At 40.0% G+C, this 26,712-nt stretch overlaps 1 protein-coding gene across 4 annotated transcripts in view; it reads left to right on the top strand.

Annotated features, from left to right (window-relative positions):
- The window catches only part of SASH1 (SAM and SH3 domain containing 1), an 87,441-nt gene extending 71,346 nt beyond the window's left edge, over window positions 1–16,095 (top strand). For all 4 annotated transcript variants that reach the window (XM_048489068.1, XM_048489060.1, XM_048489077.1 and 1 more), the window contains 5 exons: window positions 1,822–1,972; window positions 2,759–2,872; window positions 6,842–7,926; window positions 10,539–10,670; window positions 13,118–16,095. In XM_048489068.1, coding sequence (XP_048345025.1) covers window positions 1,822–1,972; window positions 2,759–2,872; window positions 6,842–7,926; window positions 10,539–10,670; window positions 13,118–13,369 — 1,734 coding nt within the window. In that variant the 3' untranslated portion in view covers window positions 13,370–16,095. The remainder of the gene's footprint in view (window positions 1–1,821; window positions 1,973–2,758; window positions 2,873–6,841; window positions 7,927–10,538; window positions 10,671–13,117) is intronic.
- The last annotated feature ends 10,617 nt before the right edge of the window (window positions 16,096–26,712 follow it).

Below are 26,712 nucleotides of genomic sequence, written 5' to 3'. Positions count from 1 at the left end.
CCTCCTATATTATGGAGGGATTATATGCTTCTTCCCACCTTCTCATAAAGGAACAATTCAACAGTTATTAAAGGAGATTAATTGTTTCCACAGAACCCATGCCACAGTGGGCATTTTCGTGTGGAATAATTAAGATGACGCCCCTGGCTAAAAGGCTGAAGAGGCAGCATTACACCTCCATTAAGGTGATTGCTCTACCACCGGCCCAACCAGGGGAGGAAACAGTCACTAACCTCCATCCACCGGCATTCCCAGAGATCGGGAACAGGTGGTTTTATTGGCTTCCTCCAGGTCTGCTGGAACTCTATCAAAGTCTCTTGATAGCCCCATAGACCTCCTGGGCTCTGCTACATCAGCAGGTCCTCTAAGCAGCTCCCAGCTCTATTGCTGAGTTTATTTCATTTTAGCCCACCACTGGGAGACAGTACGCCTCGGGATGAAGGTCCCGTCATCCTGCACGGAAATGATCCAGCCCAAACTTGAAATGTCTTCGGTTACCCAGCCAGAGTTTCAGCTTCCATGCCGCATCCTGCTTCCTGCAAGCACTGCTGGTGACAGAGTCAGCGTTTGCTGATTTCGGTACAGAAAGTCGACTGAATTCTTTCTAACCTTTGGCTCCATGCGCCCTATCCTGATGGGAATCCCATAGTTGATTTGTTGGCTCACCGCAGCATTAAATACTCTCAATGCCGCGGAGATGCATCCTCTACCTTTCCCAGCCAGCTGAAGCCGTAGGATGGCTGGGAAGTACTTAATCTGAGCCGCATGAAATGGCCCGATTCCTATGAGATGTCCAGGAGGCCCTATGATGGTAGGTGAGCCCTAGGTATCCCTAGCTCTACAGGTAACCTTGTTACTGTAAGAAATAAAGAAACCATCATGGCATTCATACTCCTGAAATACACTTGTTTCTTACTTGTTTTCCTCAAGCCTACTGTGGTTCCTTCAAGCCCATAATCCCCTCATAAAAGGCCACACGAATGCTGGATATAGGGTTGCCAACTCTGGCCTGAGAAATTCCTGGAGATTTGGGGGTGGAGCCTGAGGAGAGATGTCGCCCTCTGGCATTGCCCTCAGTGAGGACTAGGAGACTAAACTTTTGCAAAAGCCTCAATTATATAAATGTGTTCTATTATGTGCTATATTATCACACATGCGGTTGGTCCAAGGTTTTCCTAAAAGCCTCAATTATATAAATGTGTTATCACACATGCATTAAATATGTTCACTCCTCTAAAGGGAGGAAGAAGCAAGTCCATGACTTATTCGGGAAGGTGTTCCAAAGCCTTGGGTCAACTGCAATAAAGGACCTGCTGTTCACTATTAATTGATGCTCTTACCTCTTGGAGTAGGACCTTTCCAGCTGAATTTATGGATGCCAGCTGCTGCGGAGGAAAATGTCACATCTTTTTAATGGAGGCTTAAAGTGCAGAAATGGACTTCTGAAGCTTTTTGTGCATGGATGGAAATAGCAGCACTTGATAAATAATGTCCCATAAAGCCTCTATTTAAGGGTACAAGACATTTTCCTCCAGGCCAGTTGGTAACCCTATGTATAGCTTAGAGACAACATTAAACTTGCATAATATGACAGAAAAAGTAAATTTGGCATAGACAAGTCTGGGCTTAATTTTGGGGCTGGCTCCTAGGTCCAAAAAAAAACTGTCATGGCCTGGTTTATGTTAACTAGCAGTGTATAATAATCAGTGGTTAGGAAGGAGAAGCTGAAAGCATCCAAGGTGGCACTTTGGTCTGAGCCGGTGATCTGTTCTGTTCTGTCATTCTCTTATTCTCTCCAACTGCCTTCTTGTTTTGCCTCAGGAGCACATGCCCACTTTCCTGTTCAATGGCTACGAAGACTTAGATACCTTTAAGCTTCTGGAGGAAGAAGACTTGGATGAGCTCAACATTCGGGATCCTGAGCATAAAGCAGTTCTCTTGACAGCAGTGGAACTGCTACAGGAATATGACAGTGAGTGAAACCTTGTTTTTCTAGGTGCTGAATGGAATAGAAAAAGCGTCAAGACATAATATCTTCATTAAACAAACAACAAAAGCAGTGTGCAATTGCAGTGGCAGACATAATTCGGAGGGATTGTACTTGGTTTGGGCAATCATGAAAAATATGGCTTTCAGTAAAAAGACAGAGGTGCAGAGAAATATTTGAAAATAGGGAATGGTCAGTCCACTAACTAAATGGAGAGGGTTTTTTCTAAGTATAGGATTTTCTTTGCGGAAAGAGAATTGCTTTCCCGTTCCCTTCATAATCATCTGCTTTACATAAAAAACTTTACTTGTTCCAAACTTTATGCAGAATTGTGAGGTGGCTATATTTTTCTTTGCATGTGTACCTAGAGGCAGTTTTGGAGAGACTGATGGAATTGCCTGTGACAAGCTAATGAAAGATTTCAAGTGCTAATTTTATTTTGTTTTTTTTCCCTTGGACCAAAGCCAACAGACTGTTTCAGCCAGCAGAGAAAAAGGGAAATTTCACCATAATGTGTTAGTCAGAACTAAAGAAGTAGACCGTATAGGTATGTCCTGTTGCTGCCATAATGATAGTGAGTCAATTCAGCCACTTAGCATGTTGCTGCAAATATCTTGAAACCTTCCAATTCTGCACTGGCTCTTTACTGAGCTTAGAGCCTAGCTAATAGATTCTTATACGGGAGCATCACATCTTCCATTCCTTCTCTTCACAGTTAGCTCCATTATTTGTATATTGTCTTCTCACATCTGCTTTTTCTTCATCCTCCAGGTAACAGTGACCATTCAGGCTCTCAGGAGAAACTCTTCACAGATGCCCAGGGCCTAAGTGGGTGCTCTCCTCGAGATTCAGGCTGCTATGAAAGCAGTGAAAACCTGGAGAATGGTAATGAATGGTATATGTTGGGGTGGGGGAAGATAGTGCTGACATACTAAGCAGAAGTCAGTGAGAGATAAATGTATTAGGTTATAAATTATAAGGTTTATAAATTTATTAGGGTTTAAGATCTATTTATTCCTTGTTGGTAAGGAGAATGCATGTATAAATTATTCTTGCTTATGTATTTGGCTTTTTAAATTATCATAATTCTGCTCCATATCTTGAGTCTCAATCCTTCATTCTTGCTTATTGGATTTTATACTGTCCAATGCTTCAAGGCAAAGGTTCCCACCTTCCTTTTATATTGTGCTTTGTAACCTCTGTACCATTATCCTTCACATTGCTGCTCTTTCACACTGAAATACAGGGCTTCTTCCACACCAGGGCAATCTCCTGTGGTAATCATGGTGCTGATGTGAGTCTGTGTGATATCACACCTATAATGGAGATTTCAGAGAGCTTCATTTTTAGCAGTGGTTTCCATTTCATATCTAATTTACACTGACACATCCTCCTTGCTGTGTTCTCATGTGCAACTCAGGCTTCTCTGCCCACCCTGTTTGAATTTTTCTGGTGGGGAGGAGCATGGGCAGTGCAGTGCTGCATAGAAATAACACTCTGCCTTTAAAAAAAACTTTAAAAACCACATCCACATATTTGCAAACACCTACACCAATCCTCTCCCTCTTCATAAAAGGCTGGTGAACTGTGGGTGATTCATTTACCTTTTTTTATTAATGACCATGAGTAATGCTGAATAGGAATAATACAATGTCTTTAATATCCTTTTAAAAAACGTATATTTGTAGAGTCTCCTTGGATTCCCTCTGCTCTGTCTAAAAGGCAGGTGATTTTTTTCCTATTATGCTCATTTTTGGCAGGAACTGGCATCTTATGGTCATTAACAAATGAAAAGAAGAATTGACTTGTTTTTCCCCCAAATCCTGTAATTGCTCTGTTTTTCGTTTAGGTGTAAGAAATGCTTGTGTGGATAGTATTCTGCCCAAGGAAAATAAAATAAAGAACCAATGGGATGTAGTGGTTGAAGTGTTCAACTAGGATCTAGGTAACCCGGGTTCAAATCCCCACTCTGCCATGGAAACTTGGACCAGTCACACACTTTCAGCCCTGACCCTGGCTCATTCCGCACATGCAGAATAATGCACTTTCAAACTGCTTTCAGTGCGCTTTGAAGCTGTGCAGAATAGCAAAATCCACTTGCAAATAGTTGTGAAAGTGGTTTGAAAAAGCATTATTTTGCGTGTGCGGAAGGGGCCCCTGGCTGGTATTTGGATGGGAGACCTCCAAGGAATACCAGGGATGTGACACAAACGACCCCTGATCTCTTGCCTTGAACACCTTTATGGGGTCACTGTAAGTTAGCTGTGACTTGACAGGAAAAAAAAACCTCTGAGTATGTGGAATGTACATTCTATTAACAGTGTGTGCGATTATAGGACACCATGTTGAAACCTGGAAAAAAAAACCTGCAACAGTAAAGTGGCAGAAATGTGGGAAATCTTTGCTGTGGAAGCAGCTCAGTAAACCTCCATGTCACAAGCCTTCTTCAGAAGAAGCACCACACTTGCCAATACAAGCAAATTTAGAGAGTGTTACAAATAGAAAATTAATTTCCTCACTGAGAGAAATTATTCAAGCCTTAACAAAGACAGTTCACTGTTTAAGGAATTGGGCGGGACACAAAGATTATGCTTGTTTAGTCAAAATTCAAATTGTACCCTTCTTCACTCCAAAGACTGTGTTGTTAAGCTGCTTGTAGAATCACTGGCATGAAGCTCAGCATGACAAGTTAACGGAGCCCTGGCTGCAAGAACCACCTGCTGCAGTTTCCCCACTGATTGCATCTTGTTTCAGAACTGAAATGAGTGAGCAAGAATATGTGACTGTGTTAGGCAGCAGAGTGAATGAGGGCTATTGTTTTATGGGAAAACAATCTCTCTAGTTGTAATCAGTGAACTGCTGCCTCTTCTTTTTTAGTAAGTTAGAAAGTGGTTATTGTTTTGACTGAAATTGGTGATGATTCCTTCTTGGTCTTCCAGGCTTAACTCAGTGAAAGCAGGTCTCACACTGATACAAAACATGCAGTTGCTGTACAGCCAGAGCTCTATGTATGTTCAGCTCATACAGCATGTGTACACAATGCAAATTATCTGATGTGCTGTTTGACTTTTATACGATTTCTGTTTTTGAAAAAAGGACACTTCTAGGCCTCATGTTGTAGAAAATATCAAATTAACTACAGAATATATGCAGAAACCTAAGAAGCCTAACAGCTTTGGACAAGACATTTTCTTCAGTGCCTTTCTAAACTACCCACCCACCCCATTCATATGAATGTGGAGTTATTTGGGGATTATTTTGTATGTTTTTAATTGTGTTTTGTAATCCAACTTGAGCCACGAGGATATAAATAATTAATAAACTAGTACTTGCTTTCTGTTCATGTGTTGGATACCTTCAAACTAGCATTTCTTAGTTTTTCTCCTCCTCCCGCTTCATGTTCTCTGTCATTCAAATTCTTTAAAGATTATGAACTTGTTAGAAATACATTCTAAAAATGAAATGGAATCATTGGCCAGATCAAAATAAACCTTGCATGCTAAGCTAATTCTGCTCCTTGCAGGGATATTTTGTCAAGCCTTGTTAGTTAAAAGGGATCCCAGATTTTTCTGTCAAGCTCCACTGGAACATTAAACACTGTTTAGTACTCTTTAAAATAAGCACCTTGTTTCTACAACGATACTTTTTCTGTTTTGAATGTTATATGTTAAAGCATGGCTTCGCTGCACTCCTGAACAGTCATTCGATGGCTGGCTGTGCAGGAAATGCATTATTGGCAGGGGAACTGGTTTTGCCCACATTGAGCTTGCATTTTATTTAAGAATTTATTGGTGTAGGATTTTCTAATTTGGGAGAAATTCCAGGTTTTCTGTAAGCAGAACAAGACTGAGTCAGAAAATACACATATAGGTTTGTGGGAAATTGGATGGTTATGATGTTCTCTAGTTTTATGCAGTGCTTGAGTACCCAAGTTGATTCACTGTGAATTTAAGAATAGGTATAAATATTACAGAAATCCCTTAGGGTCCAGATGATAGACTGAAGAACTAAATCCACAGTGCTGGTGTGGAAATATCACAGAAAGAAGTAGTTACTTACAAGAAAGTGTCTTCTGTAAGTGGTGCCCAGAAGGCTGTAGTTTAACAGCTAGGACATTTCTTAGGTTTGATTCATTCCATGGCAAGTGTCGTATGCTGAGGTATCTGCACAGAGGCGCCTTGTACCACTACCCCTTCCCATGGTATATGTGCATGGGCAGGTATTATATCAGGTATCACACCTACTTGTTCTCTTTTCTACAAAATATTGGAATCAAAATGAGTGCAACCTTTTACAGTGAGCATACTATACAGAGCTAGAATTGAAAACCATTTTGGACCTCAGCACCACTAAGGGAAAAGAATTATCTGAATATGATTGCTTGACAATTTCAATTTTTGATTAATGTCTCTGAAAGCCGCTGGCCAGGCTGTCGCAGCATTTTGTACCAGTGGGCCTGGGCAATTGATGCTGCTTCTGAGTCGGGCACTGCAGAGCTCTGCAGTTCCCACCATCCTCTGCTGGCACATTTGCCCCTTGCACCAACAGAACAGGCATTTCCACCAGTGTAGATGGCTAATTAATTAGCTATGATGCTAGTGGGCAGATTACCGAACAGTTGGTGGCTAAAAATAATAGTGGTGCAGTTTTTGTTAGTGGAAAAGCAAAAGCCGGTCCAGATTAGAGGGCACTTTCTCTTAACTTCTCAATTTTTCTGTTTTTCAATTTTCTGAATTTCTCAATTTTTCTCAATATTTCATAAAAGCTTATTTCCTAGAACAGATGTTTTTGCTACTTTTGCATATTTTGCACACAAAAAATTACATCCTGCATATTACTTTGATTTTGTTTCAGCTAAGAGTCAAAAACCTTGTCTTCTGCCTTCAAAATCAGCCAATGAATACAGTTTTAAGGATTGCCACAGAAATCCTCTAGCTACTCTGCCACTGACGAAATCAATAGAGCAAGGAGAAAAGGCACAACTTGGTTGTATGCATCATGTTAGAAAGAGTTACCTCAAGCCCCCTCCAGTCATGACTCTGAAGAAGAACCACAGAAGTTTACCAGTTGGCATCTGTCAGAGCTGTGGGACCCCAGGAGGCAATCAGAGGATGCAGACATGGCCAAGATCTCATTCTCTGGGGGACCTCCAGCAAGAAATTGACACCAAGACTGAAGACTCTTTAAAGATGCCAGATGATTTCCCTCAAGGTGCACTAGATCGAACAAAAAAATCAATCAGCTATGATGGCAGTGGGCAGGTGACAGAACAGTTGGTGGCTAAAAATAGTGGCAGTGCAGTTTTTGTTTGTGGGAAAGCAAAAGAATTGCACTTTCCCACAGCCATCCCTTCCAATGGAACGTTTCCTCTATTCCTGCCTCGGAATTGTGACATTCAGTCATCTTTACTTACACATGACATAAAATGGACATCCCTTGAAAACTATCAAAAGAGTAGTTCTGATGTTGAAAGGACTGATCGTTCTCTAGTCTTCAAGGAAATTGCAGAAGCTGAACAGAAGAAAGTGAGCGAGACAAGAATACAGCCAAAAACCTCTCCACAGCCACCGCCAGTCCCTGCGAAAAAAAGCAGAGAGCGTCTTGCTAACGGACATGGTCATCCCCCTTCAGCTCCTTGTAGTTCAGATGTGCCATCTTTGCCAGCAAAAAAGGTCAGCCCATCTAGTCTCACTGATGCCCACGTATTGACTTTTTGCAAGTCATCTCCTGAACAGGAGCCCAGGAGCCCTTCGTGTGTACGGCCTCCTTGGTTTTCAGATCTTCCAGAAACTTCCAGCATCCAGCAACATGTCCTAAAACTAGGTCCTTCTTCAGCAAGGAAAATCTCTTGTAATAGAGGGCTGGATCTGGAAATGTTGATAGAAAACAAGCTGCAGTCTGAAGATATTGATCTCACAGAAGACCCTTATTCTGACAAGGTAAGGAAAGGAAGGAGATTTAAAAGTTTTTGCATGTTAATTTTCCATCCCTTCCCCCCTTGAACTGCATGAGAAGGCAGGACATAAATATTTTTATCAGTTAATAAGTAAATGTATCAAATTTGCAGATGTAACCAAATTAATTGAGATAATGAACACTCCCAAAGGTAGAGATAAAATACAATCAGTCCTGGATACATGGGGAAATTGGGCAGATATGAAGATGTGACAAAGGAGAGATATGTGTAAGGTTTTACGTCCATATAATAAAAATAATATGTATACATACTGAATAGGAAATACTCTTCTGGGTCGTAGCTTGTGCGAACAGGATCTTGGGGTTTGGGTGGACTTCAAACTGAGTACCAATAGGCAAATGTGATCTTAAGGTGTATCAACAGATGCATAGCATCTAAAACATGAAATGTTGCAGTACTATTCTATACTACACTTGTCAGACCGTATTTTGTCTAGTTCTGGAGCCTTTTAATGAGAACTGCATAGAAACTTTAGAGCAGGTACAGTGGAGAGTGACAAGGATAATTTGGAGAAAGGTTGAGGGAATTAAGAATGTCCAGCCTGGAGAAGACTGCAGAGTCTTCCTTGGTGGTTCCTATCCAAGTACCAATCCTGGTTAGCTGCCAAGATCTGGGGAGGTTGGGCTATGTCATATCATGCCATTTCCCATCCCAGTCAGCATCCCAAGCCAGCTTTCCCTACTTGCCAATTTTCAGCAATGGGGCAGAGGAGGAATCTGTCTGGCAACAAGTCACTTTACAGCAGTAGTGGAAGAAGGGGTTGGAGAGTTGGTAGGAGCTATTCAGTGCATGGAGGGAAAGAGTTGTGAGTCGTAAGTTGGGAAACACTGGCCCAAGGTACTTCAAGTCTGTCCTGTATGGCTCACCATACCAAGTAAATTTAGATTTGTGGGTCACCATACCAGAAAGGTTGGGAAGCACTGAGTTAGCAGATGATACAAAATATCTTGATGAACTTCTGCCGGACAGAGTAAGTAATACTGACCTTAATAAACTAAGGATGTGATTCAGTACTTAACAGTTTTATGCATTCATGTTCTTTCTTTCCCTGTTTGTTGTTCTGTAGAGCTAGTTCACTAGTATGTAACCTAACAATGAAAAGAAGAAAACTGAAGTATGTTTTGACTTCCCATATTCCCAAATCTGTTCATAGATTTCAGGCACCACATGAAGGCATCTTAAATGGCTTCATGTGTTGAATGATAAACAATTATTCACCTGCAGATTCTGCAATTTTCATCATTTTACTGTACGTTTTTCTTTTTAGATGATGCAATCTATGGTTTACTGCGTCCATGTGATAAGCTGCTGTATACAAAGTAGTCTTCATATAGTGGCTGTCATATGTAGACAGATTGTTAGCTACTGAGCCCTTCGGGGGAGGGTGGTTTATAAGCCCAATCAATCAATCAATCAATCAATCAATCAATCAATCAATCAATAAAAAAATAAAAAAATAGGTTCAAATAAAGGCTGTTCATTGCAGTTCCACAAAGTAATTCTTTCATTTTGGAAACTGGGCTTTGCAACATTTTTGCCATTGGGGCCTCACACTGCTGCCTGTGAGTGACCATCATAGCATGACCATCTATTCCTTCCAGCTAACTCTTTCAGATTCCAAGCTGAACATTTAATTTCACTGAAGTATGGTTATATTTCAAAAAGATTCAAATCTGTTTGAATAATCTGTTGTTTATAGTAGTGTGAAACAGAATATTGTCAAGGTTTGGAGTTTAACCATATACATTGCTGAATGCAATGTTGAAAAGGTCCTCTGAATAAAATCTCTGTCTTGCCTTGATGGTAGTGTATTCCCTTTTTATTTTTCAAACCAATGAATCACCCGTGTCCTGCTTGCACGTTTGGGCACTTTTAGAATTTTGAAACAAATTACGGTTGTTACCACAAAATTCACTGTGATGGGGTGCCTGAAGTCCTCATGCTGGTGCCTTTAATGTGGATGCTGGTGGCTTTTATACACTCCTGAAATGGTGATCCTAGAGGAAAGATGACTTATGGTGACCTCGTAGGGACCTTGGTCTTCCTTGGTGGTTTTCCATCCAAATACCAACCAAGCCAGCTTTGCTTATCTTCCATGATCCAATGAGATCTGATAGTTTGAATAGTTTCTGGAATAAGACTGCCTTACATGCCTATCTAAGTGTAGCAAATGAAGGTGCCCTCCTCACTAACTTTGTCAGGCCATTCCAAAGGACTGGACTTAACACAGAAAAGGCCCTTGATCTCAGTATAGCCATACTGACAGACCTGGCAGGGGGTGGGGACTATCTGTAGAAAGTAACTGGTGCAGAGGGTATACTTAGAATTTATACTCCATTAATAGTCATCATGAATGGGTTTTAATAAACCTTCCTGAATTTTAAAATAAGCAAATCTTATCAATTAAAACTTGTATGGTAGAAACTTAACTGAGATTGTCTGGTTCTTTGGGTTTGAACTTTATAAACATGTAAAAATGAGTCATGCTTAATTCTGATGAATTGAAATCAGTGTTTAATTATTTTGTTTGTCTTTTGTCTCTTTCTTTCCTCTCTGGTTGACTGGAATTTCCAGCATGGTCGCTGTGGGATTCCTGAAGCTTTAGTGGAAAGATACTCTGAAGACCTAGAGCAGCCTGAAAAGGAAGTTGCTACAAACATGGACCAGATCCGGGTGAAGCAGCTGAGGAAGCAGCACCGTATGGCAGTAAGTTTCCCCTACATGATCTCTATTGCAAATGAAATGTGAGAAAAGATGAAATAATATGGTAAAAACCAGCAGATCTGTTATTACCCTTTGGAATGAGCTCCTGTAAAAATACTCTCAGAGGGTCAGGAAAGTTTCACAGACAAAATATGCTACAGTACTAGAGCTGCAACAAGAAGGGGGAAAATGGTAAAATTGCTGCCTTCTCCCTCTTCTGCGGGCTGCTTGCATAAGCAGGTAAATGTTATCATATTCCTCAAGTACTTCAGCACACTGTGCTGCCATTATGACCATCTGAGAACAGAGGAAGCAGCAAACTGCGTGGGATAGGAGAAGGTGAGGAAAGAGCTACACTGCCAACTCCTTCTGCAAAGTTTTCCACTGGATCCAATCCTTCAGCTGGAGATACCAGGGATCCTGTCATTTTCTACATGTCACATATATGTTCTAGATCCATACTGTGCTCCAGGGGATAAGTGTCCCTGTCTGTATTAACTCCAAAAGGTACCATTCTTTGGCTACTACTGCTAAATTCCAGTACTTTTAGAAGGACATTAATTCTTTAATCCTATTCAATAGTTGAAATCTTTAGGATTGCTGGAAAATGATGTCAGTGAACATATACAAGGATACATTTTGACGACCTTATAAAAATAAAGTAAGGCATTCGAGCAAGAGCAGACTACTGACATTGCTCTGTTGATTCCTAGCTTGTGAAAGCTTATGCCGCAATAAATTTATTATAGCACAATCCAGAATGAGGGCCAAATCCCTCTCTGGAGGCTACACGGGCTTATGCCAACAAATTTGCCCTCTCTGGGATACTTACCCAAGTGGACAGGCAAATCTGCCGGTGCCCAGCTGCTGCGGAGCCTTCTGACATGGTGTCCAGTTCTGTCAGAGGAGTCTGCCATCCCCAGCCTCAGAAAGCTGCTTTTATAAGCACTGAGGCTTAGGGTAGGTGGTTTCATAGAGTGCCCATGCCCCCGGAACTCCACCTCATAAAAAATCTTATACCTCTCAGCCACTGCATGTATGATTAATGTCATGCATGCATGCATACATGCATACATACCTACTTACATACATATATATATATAAAAAGCTAACAGTGACTTTGTTAGTCACGCCCTAACGCCGAAACGGCTGGGCAGATCGCCCCCAAATTTTCACACGATGTTCCTCCCTGTTCTGGGCAGGTAATCGGACCTTCAAATCGCCAAAAGTCCATACCTGAGCCAGGTAAAACGTCTTTTTCCTGGCACACCAGGCCATGAAGCTGGCTTTGTTTAACTGTCACCCTTAGAATGTTCGTGCAGCATGTCTGTGGCCTGAGGGCTTGGTATGAGCTCATCCTCACACACCTCACTCGCTGGGCCTCCTCCCTCATCCATCCAATCCTTTCACACTTCTCACTTTACCCACTTCCTCACCCACTATTCACCCACAGCTCTCTTTTACTCAAAAGCGAGCTGGAGCTTCATGGCTCTTTTCCTTTTCTAAGACCAATCCACAGAGTGGAGGCTTAACCAACACTGCACTGGCTCCAGCTTCTTTTGCACATGGCCCTTTAAGAACCCAGAGAGCGGGCCTCGATCTGAGCGCCTCACCGCCCTGTCTCTGCTGCCTGACTGGGATAACCTCCTTGCCCCAGTACTGCCTTACCCAAGCCAGGACTGTGTGTGTCAACCAGCCTCATGGACAGCGGAATTAAAGACTCTCTGGGACAGTTCCATTGGGAAGGGGTTACCTTATACTAAAAAAAAAAAGACAGCACCATATAACGATGTGCATTGAAAAGGGAAAGAGGGATTCCATTTGACCACCCCAAAAGGCTATGCTGGGGATCATTGGACCTGCATGGACATCTGTGTGGGTTGCGGACTGTGATGAGAAGGACAATTGCCACAGCAACGTGTGGCTGGGCCCCGCTAGTAACATTAATAAATTATCTCAGTAAAATTTATTTGTAAAACAGGTTCTGTCTAACCTACTTAAGAAAATTTCAGAAGGGCTATCCTGCTTCAGAAAACAGAAACATACTTCATGTTATTGTTCATTTCTTTAAAAATGTAAATTTGGATGTAAAACGGGGAATTTTGCTCAGACATCCTGTCAACGTACAAAATGGATTTGGTGCTCATAGACTAACAAGAGCAAATGTAAAAAGTGCGGGGGGGAGGAGGGAGGAGAAGATATTTTCTACATCACAGTGTTAATACTGGAGTTTAAGATACATACAGTTAAGCAAGCAATGGTGTATACACAGCACTTACTGTTAAAGCATAGACTAAGGCAACTCCTGTTTAAAGAAATGGGGCAGCCTCTCTGATAATGAAATCTATGTGCACTAGAGTATCTTCTTTATTAACACTTCTGAGCAAGGTTTATTTTTCAAAATGGAGAGAAAATGGCTTGAACAACTTGCATTTTTTCACCTATTTCAGATTCCTAGTGGCGGCCTTACTGAAATCTACCGAAAACCTGTATCTTCTGGACATATCACTTCCATAGCTGATTGGCTGGTTTCTATTGGCCTCCCAATGTACTCAAGTTCCCTCATGGCAGCAGGAGTTAATGATCTAAGCAAAGTGCCTTCTCTGTCACAAACTTGCCTTCAGGAGGCTGGCATCAGAGAAGAGAGGCACATCAGCAAACTTCTTGCTGCAGCAAGACTCTTCAATTCTGAGACAATTTAACATGCTGTGGAATGTAGTATCTGCCTCTTGATGAATCTACAGTTCCTTCCATTTCTTCAGTTCCTTCATTTTATCTGTAATTTCTTCAGAGGACCAAGCAACAGAGGTTCTTGAGAAAGACTGAATCTCTTATCTTTTTGGTCTCATGTAAAGGAGAATAGAAGCAGCTGTCAGCTGTGGGGGAAATCATATTCCTTAATTCCACCCTCCCTTCTCCAACGGAAGACACAAGAAATTGTTGTAGTTTTTTAAAGGACTCTGGGATTGTCTGTGTCAGTTGCTAAACAGAGATCTTTCTACTTACTCAAAAATAATTAAAAACTACACCATCTAAACCCTAGGAGTTAGGAAGATGGTTGAGGGAAGGGAGTAATGTTAGGCCTCTGAATGTTATGGGTCACCTCATTTGTAAAAAGGTAATTCACTGACCACCGGTCATCGTTACAATCCTCAGTCTACATAAAAATAAGTACATCCTAGCGAAAAAGAGGACATCTCCATGAGCAAACACATCATGGATCTATTAATGGGGGCTCTCTTTTCATTCTAGCAATCAGATATTGAATACATTTGGGGTAGCTTTACAGGCTGCTGAACCTCTAAGTAGGCCAAAGTTATAAATTGCATTTGCTTTACAACTGACCCAACCTTTATGGCAGTGCAACGTACTGAATCTACTCAAAACACTCCCTGTCTGCATAAAAATTAAATCATTTTTATAATTGTTTTTAATCCTCCACTTTTTATTTGCCTTAATAAATGCTTCTGAGAAGTTCACTTGGCAGCGTTTATGGTTCCATAGATCTTACTTTGGGGAAACTTACAATTTTTTTTCATCTAAAACCATTTCTATAGATTATCTCATGGTAATATCTATTTTGTAAAGTTGCTGCTTTTTTAAAATCAAAGTTTCTCAGGCTAACAATGTGTTTATGGCAGTCTGCATTTGCTGGTTTTACTAGAAGGTGAAAAGATATTTCGCCTTGCATATGTGTGTGTGTGTGTACACACACACACATACATATAAACCCTCTGCTTTTCATTTTTATCACAATTTGATGTACTGTGTTATACTGTCAAATACTTTGCTGCAGCTTTGACTTAGTATCCTGACCATATCAGTGGAAACACTGGTTTCTTAAGGGGAAGTAAACTGAACCAAGTAAACAAAGTGTGTCTCATCCACAGCAACATAACAATACAGTGGAAAAGAGTTCACATCATGATTCTTGCATACATCAAAATACCTTCACTTTTGTAGATGTTGAAGGATGCAGTCCTATGTATTGTTACCTGGGAATAATATCTACTGAACATGAAAGTAGTTATTTCTGAGTTAACATGCATAGCATTGTACTGAAAATGACTTGGCTATACTAAAAGGAAAAATATTCTGCATGGCTTCGACAGGCAGTTTTTTCTCCATACTACTACATTTTATTTTCTAAAACTATTAAAAAATATAAAAACTACTTGCTTGTGTCAACATAAAATTTATTTTTATACATGAAGACCAGACATTTTGTATACCCAAAAAAAGCTCAGTTTGAGTTACAATGTATAGATCATTCTGTAGGATCCATAAACAAATTAGTTGCCTTTTCATTTTACAACAGTAAAGGCTTTTAAGGATGAACAAGCAAGTAAAATATATAACAAACTCAGCAGGCTGCTGGGAACTGAAAGGTTTACTTCTAACCAGCTCTGTAATGTCAACCTATTTGCCCTTCTGTGCCTCCTGTACTGTACCAATAAAATAAAAATGGTTTATGCAGCTTCTTAAAATGCATTCAGTATAAACAGAACACTGTGCTATAAATGCAAAAGGCAGTGCTATTGCCTTCCCCGAAACTGCTTTGGACTGTATGTAAAATGTCTTTAGGCATTACATGTCTAAAAAACAATGCCTAAAATTGTCATGTCCAAAGCTGTTCTGGATTTTCCTTCCTTTTGGAAGCTTGACAGAGTAGTAAGTTCTAACAGGACAGCAATGGAGAATGTGAGGCATCATTGAATGTGGATTTTTTTTTTAAAAAAAAAAAGAAAGCTAATCCCATAAAAATTAATAACAGTTGCTTCAACTGTAAAGCTTGGAAGTGCATTCTTTTATCGCCAGAGGAATGAAACTCAAAGATACTTGCCACAGAAGTTCCATTTCCTGGTTAGAGTTATACTCTGGCCCCAATGACATTACATAGAAGCAAGTCTTGAAGAAACCAGTGGAACTGTTTGAGACACTGTCCAGCTGAAGCTAAGTGTTTTGAAATTTCTTGGACTTGAATGGGAATTCTGACAATGGAGCTTCGCAGTGCTTAACTTTGGCTGGATGAAGTGAAGTTTTTTTAAGGTCAGGATTGTAGGCTTTAGTCATATTATCACACTTTCTTCAAATATAATCAGAAAGATGGGTAACCCTAGGATTGTTCTTCCTCACCACAATAGCCTCCAAATTATCTTGTCCTCATGAGTGTCTACTTTAATGTAAAATTGCTTTGCATCTGCTACACACCTTGTATGTAGCATGTGTTTCTAATGTAGGTGAGCTCTCACTAAAATGATTCTCTTTCTACATTATACTTTTTCAGTGTAAGAGTATGTCTTTTCCATGTCTAAAAGCAGCAGTGGCGTAGTGGTTAAGAGCAGGTGCATTCTAATCTAGAGGAACAGAGTTTGATTCCCCGCTCTGCTGCCTGAGCTGTGGAGGCTTATTAGGGGAATTCAGATTGGCCTGTGCACTCCCACACATGCCAGCTGGGTGACCTTGGGCTAGTCACAGCTTTTCGGAGCTCTCTCAGCCCCAGCCACCTCACAGGGTGTTTGTTGTGAGGGGGGAAGGGCAAGGAGATTGTAAGCCCCTTTGAGTTTCCTATAGGAGAGAAAGGGGGGATATAAATCCAAACTCTTCTTCTTCTTCTCTTCTAAAAGTCATGTGGGCCAAATTTATAGTCCTAACAAAATGATCCTTTTCTAGTCTCTGATACATAGCAAGGTTCACTGACTTTTTTTTAAATAGACAAGACTGTGCTTTAAATGAATGCTTCCAAATAGTAAAAAGTTAACATGGCATAATTTTCACTGGGAATAGTTTTCCCATACATGTCAACTGAAAGAGAGCGCAAATGCACATTCTTCAGCATATACAGTTATGTTCCTTCTATTTAATTGAATGGAGCAGTGCATACACACAGGACACCAACAGGCTGTATTCTGCAAATCTATGGGATGTGAGCTGAGTCAATCTTTTAGTACATGGAACTGGAAATGATGTCACTTTTTTGTAGCTGGAATGGAAATTCTAAAAAATGAACACTTTTACAGTGCAATCCTAAATAAAGTTATTCTAACTCCATTGATTTCAATGGATTTAGAAGGTGTAACTTGCTTTAGGATTGCATTGTAGAGGATTCAAAGCATGCTGGAGATCAAAAGCAGATTAAAAAAGATAATAGAAAGATCTGTAGAAGCAAACACTGAATTAAATAAATGGGAAATTCTGTACTCTTTCCACTCAATGGAAGAATATCGTAATAGCAATAAACAACATTATTTCACTAATCCCTAAATAATAAAAGGGAATTGTGGGAAGAAGGGAAACAAGTAAGAATTCTTAAACTGAGGCTGTTTCTGCACGGCCACGCTGGGGGGTGCATTGGCGTATACAACGGCGACACACACACCCGGGACCGTTTGCAGGAACGGTCCCGGTAGGAGCAGGGAAGACGGCGCAACACTGTGCCATCGCCCGATCGACGTACCTTCCCTGAGACCTTCCAGCGTGTCGCCCAGGCCAGGGGACAAGGTCCCCTGCCCTGCGTTACAGCTCTGGAGTCACAGGGCAGGGGGAGCGTGTCCCCAGGCTTGGGTGACGCGCCGGAAGGTCGCAGGGAAGGTACGTCAATCGGGAAAGGGGGGGTGGCGCCTTCCAGCCGGAAGCCGCTGTTTCCAGAAAACCTCGCTCGGGGAACAGTTCCCTAGGGACGGCGTTTTTGCCGTCCCTATGGCGCTGTAAATGGCCCATGCGGAAAGGGCCTGAGTGCCAAAGGGTGCAATCCTAGGTACACTTACTTAAATGTAAGCCACACTGTAAGCCATTGGATTTTCTTCTAAGCAAACATGCATAGGATTATAGCATAGCTTTGTAACCCTGTGTCCAGTCATGTAGGTATGCAGGAATCCAGAGATGTTTTTATACATTGTGCATACAGTTTTAAAGTTATTCAGTCTTTCAAGTTTCATTTTTACATATATATTATTTTATTATTGTTTATTTAAGAGCCAGCCATTTCAGTAGTATATATGTGGAAAAGCCTTAAAAAGTTAAGTACCTCTTCCTGTTGAAGAATTCCCAGTGTTGACATTATTGTGCTATTTGCTGTTTGTTCCTAACATGCAAACCAATATTGGAGACTGTAGAAATACAAAACATCAGAATTTAATTAGCATATTATTTCAGCTATCTAAACAAAGAGAGCTACTCAAATGCTCCTGGTGATCAGCTTATCTGTAAACAAATCTGTAAGGCAGGCAATACTCAGCCACAAGTTCGGGATAAACTTGTCCATCTTGACCACTGTATTAACTGTAAACCTGCCTTTGAGTCCTAGGTGGCAGTATTTGAAATGTATTAGCAGAGCCCATGTACATGCTAATCCTATTCATGGTGTCCTAAGTGCAGCAATAAAGCTCTATTGTATACACAACGACGAAAGCAGCACTACAAAATCATGGCTGTACATCTGTATTATAATAATGTTTGGTGACTAAGTCCAAGCTAACTTCGATCCTCTTTTTTGGAAAACAAAAACATAAAGCAAGGTAACAACTAACAAAAGTTGCACTTTCTGTAAATGAAATCAATATTTAAATAACTTATTTTTCTCCATTTGCTATTCTTAAATAATGTAAGTAGTTGTAATATACCAGTACCAATATGTCTTTGCATTTTGCTTCAACCTGAGAAACCTGTGTATAGTTTTAAACAAAAATGAAAAAAAAATTACTTATGAATGTGTAAAGATTGTGCTCTGTTTCTCTTAGCAGAAAGGAACAACTAAAGGGTTTTTCCTTGTATGAAAACCTCTATAATTATGTCCTATTCATAGTAAAAAAGTAAATAAAGTTACTTCAATTGTATATATTTTCATTTTGGTATTAATGATTTGTTTAACAACAGTTACATTGTGCTAGTAAAGTAGACTCACTCACTTCACTTTATATCATGATAGGTTTTTACAGATAGAACCTTTTGCAGTTTATGCATATGTCTGTGTTTATACACACTCACGTAAACACTGTGCAGTGTATACAATATGTGAACTGGTAAGCCCTGACCTAAATAGGCTCAGACTAGCCTGATCTTGTCAGAGATCAAAAGCTAAGCAGGGTTGGCCCTGGTCAGTATTTGGATGGGAGCAGTCATGTAGCTACAATGGGCCGGGGTGGGTGGGGGTGCTCCTCAGGCGCATGCCATTGGAAACCTATGTTGGTGGGAAATTGCCCCCCTCCCTCTTGCCCCATCCCACCAGGCCCGGCAACCCAGAGCAGCCTGCTGGTGCAGCAGGAGTGGAAACCACAAAGGCCTCCTTCCCACTCCACCCCAGGGAGGGCTCTGCAAGAGTTGGGGCTTGAAAGGTTTCCTGGGAAGCGTAGTTCCCACACACCCCTGCCCCCACTTACCTTAGTTCAGCCTGATGGGAACTACACTTCCCAAGAGACTTTGTGAGCCCCACCTCCACCCCCCTGGGAGGCCTCTGCAGGAGTTGGGACTTGCAAGATATCCTGGGAAGTGTAGTTCCCACCACGCTGCTTTTCATCCGGTTGCTCTTTGCAGCTGGCTGAACTAAAGTAAGCAGGGATGTGAAAGCAGCAAATATCTGCTGTTGTTGTTTTCATGATCTCTCAGGTGTTCATTTTGTATCTTCAGGAAATACAAAAAGATGACTAAGCAATTTTACTTCATAAGCTAAACAATTTTACTTCCATGAAAAAAGTCTCAGTATAACTGTTAAATTAAAACAGTTAATATGCTCTTTCAATATTTTACAGGTGATTTTTAAAATGTTTCTAATTGCCTGATTTCGGGGTCCAGTCAGCTTGCTCAGAAGTAGAATATAGAAATGGCTAATAGGTAGATATTTGAACAGGTAGAAATACGAATAAACAAGGACTTGGAGAGCCAGCATGATATAGTGGCTAAGAGCAGGTAGACTCTAATCTGGAGAACCAGTTTGATTCCCTGTTTTTATACATGAGTGATACACTCTTCCCTCATGCATCAGATTTGTTTCCACATTCCTACATTCCTGCTGGGTGACCTTGGGCTAGTCACAGTTCTTCGGAGCTCTCTCAGTTCCACCTACCTCACAAGGTGTCTGTTGTGGGGAGAGGATAGGAAAGGAGTTTGTAAGCCCCTTGATCTCATTACAAGAGAAAGGGGGATATAAATCCAAACTCTTCTTCTAGTGTAATTTTGCTTGGAATTGTCTCTTTTTTTTTCCTCAACCCATTCCTAAAGCTCAGCCTCAGTTACCTCTCTAGACCACCTGACCCTAATCATTTGGAGTAATTTATGTAGTGATCTCTAGATTAGGGCTCTCAGGTATTTTGTAACTTACTTCTTGCTGACTCAGACAAATCCAGATGGCTTTGGAGATCGCTTAAACACCCATCAGTCAATCCTAGGATCTGGTATCAGTTTGCCTTTTTATATGCCTGGTACACACCAGAAACAAGGCATAACAAGTCAGTAATTTATATCAAAACAGTCCCAAAGCATCAATTTCCAAAATACAATTCATACTAAACAAGGACTTATATTCCCAAGACAATCAAAAGAAATTCTAGAAATGTTCAGGGTATATAGCAGAATACAGGAACTGCCTGAAAGATAGTCATTGATTCTCTTATTGTCTCTTCATTTATTTTCTTTATTTACAGCCTGTCTTTCTTGCTGAGAAAGATCACAAAATACAGAACAATGTAATCAGACAGCATAAGACACTTAATAAAAATGTAATAGGATTAGTATTACAAAATGATTATAACAATACAAAAAGAAAAAGGTATAAGAGAACATATAAACAATGCAAAAAATAAAATTAAAAAGACCTTCGACAATACAAAATTTAAAAAGTCAAACAGTCCAATAAGAATAGGATAAAATTTCCAATAAACACTGGAATAGACTACAATACTCCCCCTTCATAATGAATTATCCTCTTGAAGCATTCCATTATACTACAGCCCTATTCCCTTTATAAAATGAACAGTTCTGAATAATTCTGTATTATTAATCTGCAAACTGGTCAAAAGTATGAGAGCCTTCTGAACCGTCTCAGTCAGCCTATTCCAAAAGATGAGAGAGAATGCACATGTATGGGCAACTGTCAATCTTACCTATTTGCATGGTGGAGGAATAGCATCTGCTTGTTTCCAGAGATAACACAGAGATTTCATTTAGCAAATATGGTTGTTGACAGGTCTATCCTCTACCAACTGTTCTAATAATTTTATGTCATCTAGGCAAGAAGTCACAACAACTTCCTGAGACATAATTTGTCAGCAGTTGGATCTATACGATACTTTCTGACTAAACTGTGGTTGGCAAATTCCCTATTACCTTTTTTAAAACGAGATTTTTATCCCCTCCCTGCCCCAAATGGGACATTCTGTACTAATTCAAATGTTAAAATCACACTGACTAGAATGCATTAATGAATCCCTCAACTCTGTCCAAAACTCTGTCCCCAGGAGTTTTCATCGCATGTGCAGTATTTATTAGTAAAACCTGTAATCTGTTTCCTCAAGAGGGCACTGTTCCACTGATTCAAAAAAGGAGACTGGTATTTCCCAGCAGTTTCCAAGATACTTTTGAGTAACAAAACAGAAATAAAAACAAAACCAACATGACAGCAACCCCAAAAGCTTTCCCTCCATTCCTATAACTGGAAAGAGTGACACCTTCTAAGGTGGCTGCAGCTTGAATTATTTTGGGTCCTCGTCATAAAAAAAAATTTCCTAGAAGTATTGCTATTGGGTGGGGGAGGCTAGAGAGAGGGAAGGCTCTCTATTAAGTTGAATGGAACTCAAACATTCTAATAAGGAAAGAAGTGGGCTGGTGGGAGAAATCTCATTTCCCCCTTATTTCTTATGTCTCTTTCCTGACAGTTCCCACAGACTTTTCCTTTTCCTGATTCCTTTTAAGGTTACCAGCCACAGGTTTTGAAATTCCTGGGCAAGGTTTGGGCAGTGAAGCAACCTCAACTGGGGATCATTCCATAGAGTCTACTCTCCATTTTCTCCAAGACACAGTAAAAATCAGAATAGGCATTAAACAAATACAAGTCCTGCCCCCCCCCCCCAGCAAAAAAATAACAGCGGGATGCATTAAAGGTGCTCCAGAACAATATTTTAGAAACTGGAATTCATAAATAGCAGAGGCGTAGCTCCCAAGGGAATGGGCGTGCACAATGCAGTGGGCGCACGCCCCTGTGGGGTGTGGCGAGGGCATTCTGGGGCGGGGCGGGGACAGAGGGTGCACTGGGCACTTTTCCCCCTGGCTACGCCTCTGATAAATAGTGTACCCTTATTAATCTTTTCCAGGCTAAAATGCCTCCAAAATGTCACAGAATAGGTCAGAACAGGCATTAAACAAATATATTTTGGAAAACAGAATCCAGAAATATTACACATTGATACCCTTGCCAGGCCAAAATGTTTTAGAACACCCTGGAATGAGCCATTAAACAAATAACATAACTGCAAAAAAACAGTGGGATGCATGAAAGTTACTCCAGAATAATATTTTGGAGACCAAAACACAGAAATAACACAAATTTATTAACCCTTTCCAGACCAAAGTGCCTCCATAATACCACATAACATTTTTTTTTTTGCTTTACTGTGGTGCTGGCTGCTGCTCCTTGATAATAACTTGCCCATTATCATCATCTAGGGACCTCTATTAGATGAACTTGTGTGACTTGAAGGAGGGGCTGAGCCTGTGGATGGGGAGGAGCTTTTCTCCATGGCTGTTTTGGCCACCCTATCCATCTTTATTTCTAAGTCATTGAAAGCCTTAAAGATCCCAGGAGTTTATTATATGGGAACTAACACCGTCATAAGAATCCATTGGCATACATGGCTGGGAACCACAGGAGGAGAAGCATCCTATGGTCTAAGAGAGACATGATTGATGTTGGCAGTGGATTTTTCAAGTATGGGCACCACAGTGTTTCATGATGGATATTTGTTAAACCATTGAATTCAGCAGCTTAACAGCACATTCCTAGACATCGGAACCACTGGATAAAATGGGACTTCTTTCTTTCTTTCTTTCTTTCTCTTTCTTTCTTTCTTTCTTTCTTTCTTTCTTTCTTTCTTTCTTTCTTTCTTTCTTTCTTTCTTGTTCTTGGTTTATGGTCTGAATCCAGTTTATTAAATTGTATAAATGTATGAATGTACATAACTTTCTTATACACCCAAGGTATTTTTTAAAAAAATTGAAAAGTGCTCCTCAAAATCAGATGCATTGAAATCACCAGTGAGAAGGACTGCAAGGTACTGCAATTCAAATGGGAATGAAGTAACACAAAGGGATCTGACACACATCCAGAGAGGCAAGCACATTCTTGTAATGTTCAGGTCTATTTCCGTGAAGAATTTAAATGGAAGGGATGCTCAACAGAATTTGTACAGCCAATGACAAACTGACTATTCACATAAGTTTAGTCCTATCAACACAGTATTTTTAAAAATAAGAGTTGAAAATCAACGGGGCAGGTCCCAATTCCAAGCTAACAGTGTAATCATAAGCAAAGTTAACACCCTTCTGAGTTCACTGAAGTCAATGGCCCCAGAAGCTGCTCCAGCTGCTCCCCAGTTACGCACTGACTTTCTAACAGAGCTGTGGGATCTTCTGCTCCTCGCTGTTTTGGACAGATTCGTGCCTTTCCCTTTTTATTTGTTTCCCTGGGGCAAAACCATGTATGGTGGTGGCAAAACCATATGTCCTGTTAGGGATGGGGGGGAGGGGCACAAATGGCATTCATGTTTGGGGGGGACTGGATCAGGGGAACTATATCATGAAAGGTTTTTTCATCCATACCCCTCTCCAACTTACAATTTGCTCTGCTGAGGTCCAGACCATCTTTGACCACTCAGCCACTGCTGCTAGATTTTTTTTTAATGATTCAAGAAATCCAGTCCTGGAATTTGGTTTTGCTAGACAGCAATAGTCCCATTAAGAATCAAAGGGCTTCAAAGAACACACATCTTTCTACTGCCTGGCACTTATTTCTGCGTAGATCTTCTTAGCAATTTCCCCAGACATGTCTGTATGAAATATTTGGCCTGCTGTTGGGAAGTGAGTGTTTTCTTGCTCCCCCAAAGCATTATAGTGCATTTGTGCACCTCTTAGGGTTTCTCTGGCTTGCCTCTGATCCTTCCCAAACCTGCTTTGCCGCAAAGTTGTGCAAAAAATTTGAGCAAACCCTGGATGGCTGTCGTGTGAGTAGAAAAGTTCTGATTTTGTCAGACCAGGCCATGCAGCAGCCATTTTTCCTGGATTTCATAGGGTGGCTGCTGCATTCCAGATAAAAGAGATCAGATCCCCTGGAGAAAATGACACTTTGGGTTTTTTTTAAAAAAAATTAAATTTTCTCAGCATACAAAAGAACAAAAAAAATAATACTTTCACACCACCACCACATCAATACAAAATAAAAATATGAAATTCAAAAAAGAAAAATGAGCACACACAAAGGAAATAAAACATAACTCACACAATAACTAAAGTCAACCTAACCCACTAAGCTACACCCCATAACACCAAATAATGTCTTCCCTCTATCTCACTGTTGAATTCTAATTCATTCTAGGTTCATGCATCTATTTAAAATGAAAAAATTCATCAGTTAGACACTCTATCATTTCTAATATTCTATTTCAGTCTGCTGTTTTAAATCTCAAATTCTGCAATTCCTTCTACCATATTTTTTCAATAGGTAGTCTGTAAAAGGTTTCCGGTTTTATGCAAACTTCTCTGTATTACTTTCCTTTAGTGAAGTTATCAATTTTGCTATTTCAGAATATTCTGTGACTTTCTATATCCCATCTTCCTTTGTCGGTATTTTCGTATCTCTCCATTTCTGCACATAGTGTCCTTGCAGAAGTATACAAATACACGAAAAGCAGTCTGTATTGATCTGGGATATCATCTCCCATTAATCCAGGTAGAAAAACTTCAGGCTTTTGCTCCACTGTCATTTTCAAAATATTTTGTATTTCTTTTGAGTATGATGTCCCAGGAGGATTTAGCCTCTGTACATAACCACCACATATAAAAAAGGATCCCTCATGGGTTTTTTTGGAATTTCCAGCATCTATTAGATATACTGTTATACATTTTTGCCAGTTTTTTGGTTGTCAGATACCAATCTATACATAATTTTATAATAATTTTCTGATTTTATAATAAACTTATAATAAACTAATTTTATAATAAACTTCAAATCACTTTTCATAGTCTCTCCTACTGCCCCAAATTTATATTCCTGCTGATATTTCTGTCCCACTTAATCATTACAAACTTTACAACCTCATCCTCTGTATCCCATTTCAGTAACATCTTATATATTTTAGTAATCAATTTCTCATCATTTGTACAAATCTTACTTTCAAATTCTGTCATTTGTGTATCAAAATACATATTCTTTTGGTCAGTTCTAAACATCCCCGGTAAATGATAATAATGAAACCAGTTTTTTACAATATCTGTTATCTCCTCCATAGGTTTAAGTTCCCATTTGTCATTTTTAAGGTTCAGCGATTCTCGATACATGGGCCATTTCTCTTGCATATTCACCAAGCTTCAGCTGGGGAAAACCCTAATGGCATTGCCCTTGCTATAATTTTTTTATATTTCAACCACACCCAAAGAAGACTTCTTCTAATATAATGATTAGAGAACTCTTTACATAGTTTTCCCTTGTCATGCCATAAATATCCATGCCATCCAAATCTCCTGTCAAAACCCTCCAAATCCAGAATTCTTGCATTATTCAGCAACACCCATTCCCTTATCTATATCAGTGCAACAGCTTCAAAATATAAATTTAAGTCTGGCAATGAGAAACCTCCTCTTTCCTTTGCATGAGAAAATGGACACTTTGAAGGATGGACTGTATGGCATTGAACCCTGCTGAGGTCTCTTCCTTTTCTAAAACCTGTCCTCTCACTTCATCACAAAATCATCAGATATTTCCCAACATGGAGCTGGCAGCCTTAAGCCTGGGCCCTGTGAGTCATTCCACAAAGACCAAAATAAGCCTTTCTAAAACCTGTCCCCTCCTTTTATTGGCCTTTTATGTCCAGAAACTGAGGCCTGAAATGCTGTGGTTTCCTAACAACAGCAACTGAGAGAATCATTGCTTAAAACTACAAGTACCACTTTTATAATTTTCAGGGCTGACATCATTATTAGAATATAAAATAGATTTTAGGAAGAAATTTCCAAATTTCCAAATAAATAATAGGAGGGGATAGAATTTCCATTGTTTTTGTCCTATTTCTGGTCTTATTGTTGAGACTGTTCAATGCATCTTATCTGCTTCATTATAGCAAATCTTTTTTTCCTAAGTATGTAACCTACAAACATGATATTGCTCTGATTTTGCACAAGGTAAGTATCATATACTCTTCATTCAAAGGTAGCAGGGAGCAATTTTATGAACTGGTTTCTTTCTATGACAATACATTGAGTATCTATATAATCTTGTCACACAATACTGAGGGACAAGCCTCGGATTATAGCCTGAACCTCTCCTTGAACGACAAACCTTGATAAGGGCTAGAGAAAGAAGACATCAAAATGGAAGTTGTAACTTATTTCACATTCCTAGGTTTTTTCCCTATTATTTGTAAGGGTTTGTACATCAGTGGATGTCTGAGCAGTGACTGTGCCATAGTAATTTTGATAGATCAGAGACTAGTTTACTTTGGCTTGTGTGAATGGAAGACTGACACTGAGTATGTTTGCTGTATGATCCACCCTTGGTTGTGTTTTTCCACCTTTAACTGTGTGGCATCTGAAATCCTCCTATGCAGTTTATTTTTAGACTTGGACAGGGACATTCATGAAAGGATTTAGAGAATGTGTAAATCTAAATAAACTTCAGTTTAGTTGGCACTTTACTAAGGCCTTCTGTCCAGACAAGATGAAAAATAGAGTTCTTCTACATGTACTGACTTGAAATCATGATGTTTACTGGGCCAATTTACTTAGTTTATGGTTTAATTTTATATCGGTTTTTGTAACAGGAATGAGGTTGAAATAATGTGGCATT

Source organism: Sphaerodactylus townsendi, linkage group LG01 (genome assembly GCF_021028975.2).
Source record: "Sphaerodactylus townsendi isolate TG3544 linkage group LG01, MPM_Stown_v2.3, whole genome shotgun sequence".
Taxonomy (NCBI): domain Eukaryota; kingdom Metazoa; phylum Chordata; class Lepidosauria; order Squamata; family Sphaerodactylidae; genus Sphaerodactylus; species Sphaerodactylus townsendi.
Note: the sequence above shows the minus strand (reverse complement) of the source record. Positions and strands in the feature narration are given on the sequence as shown.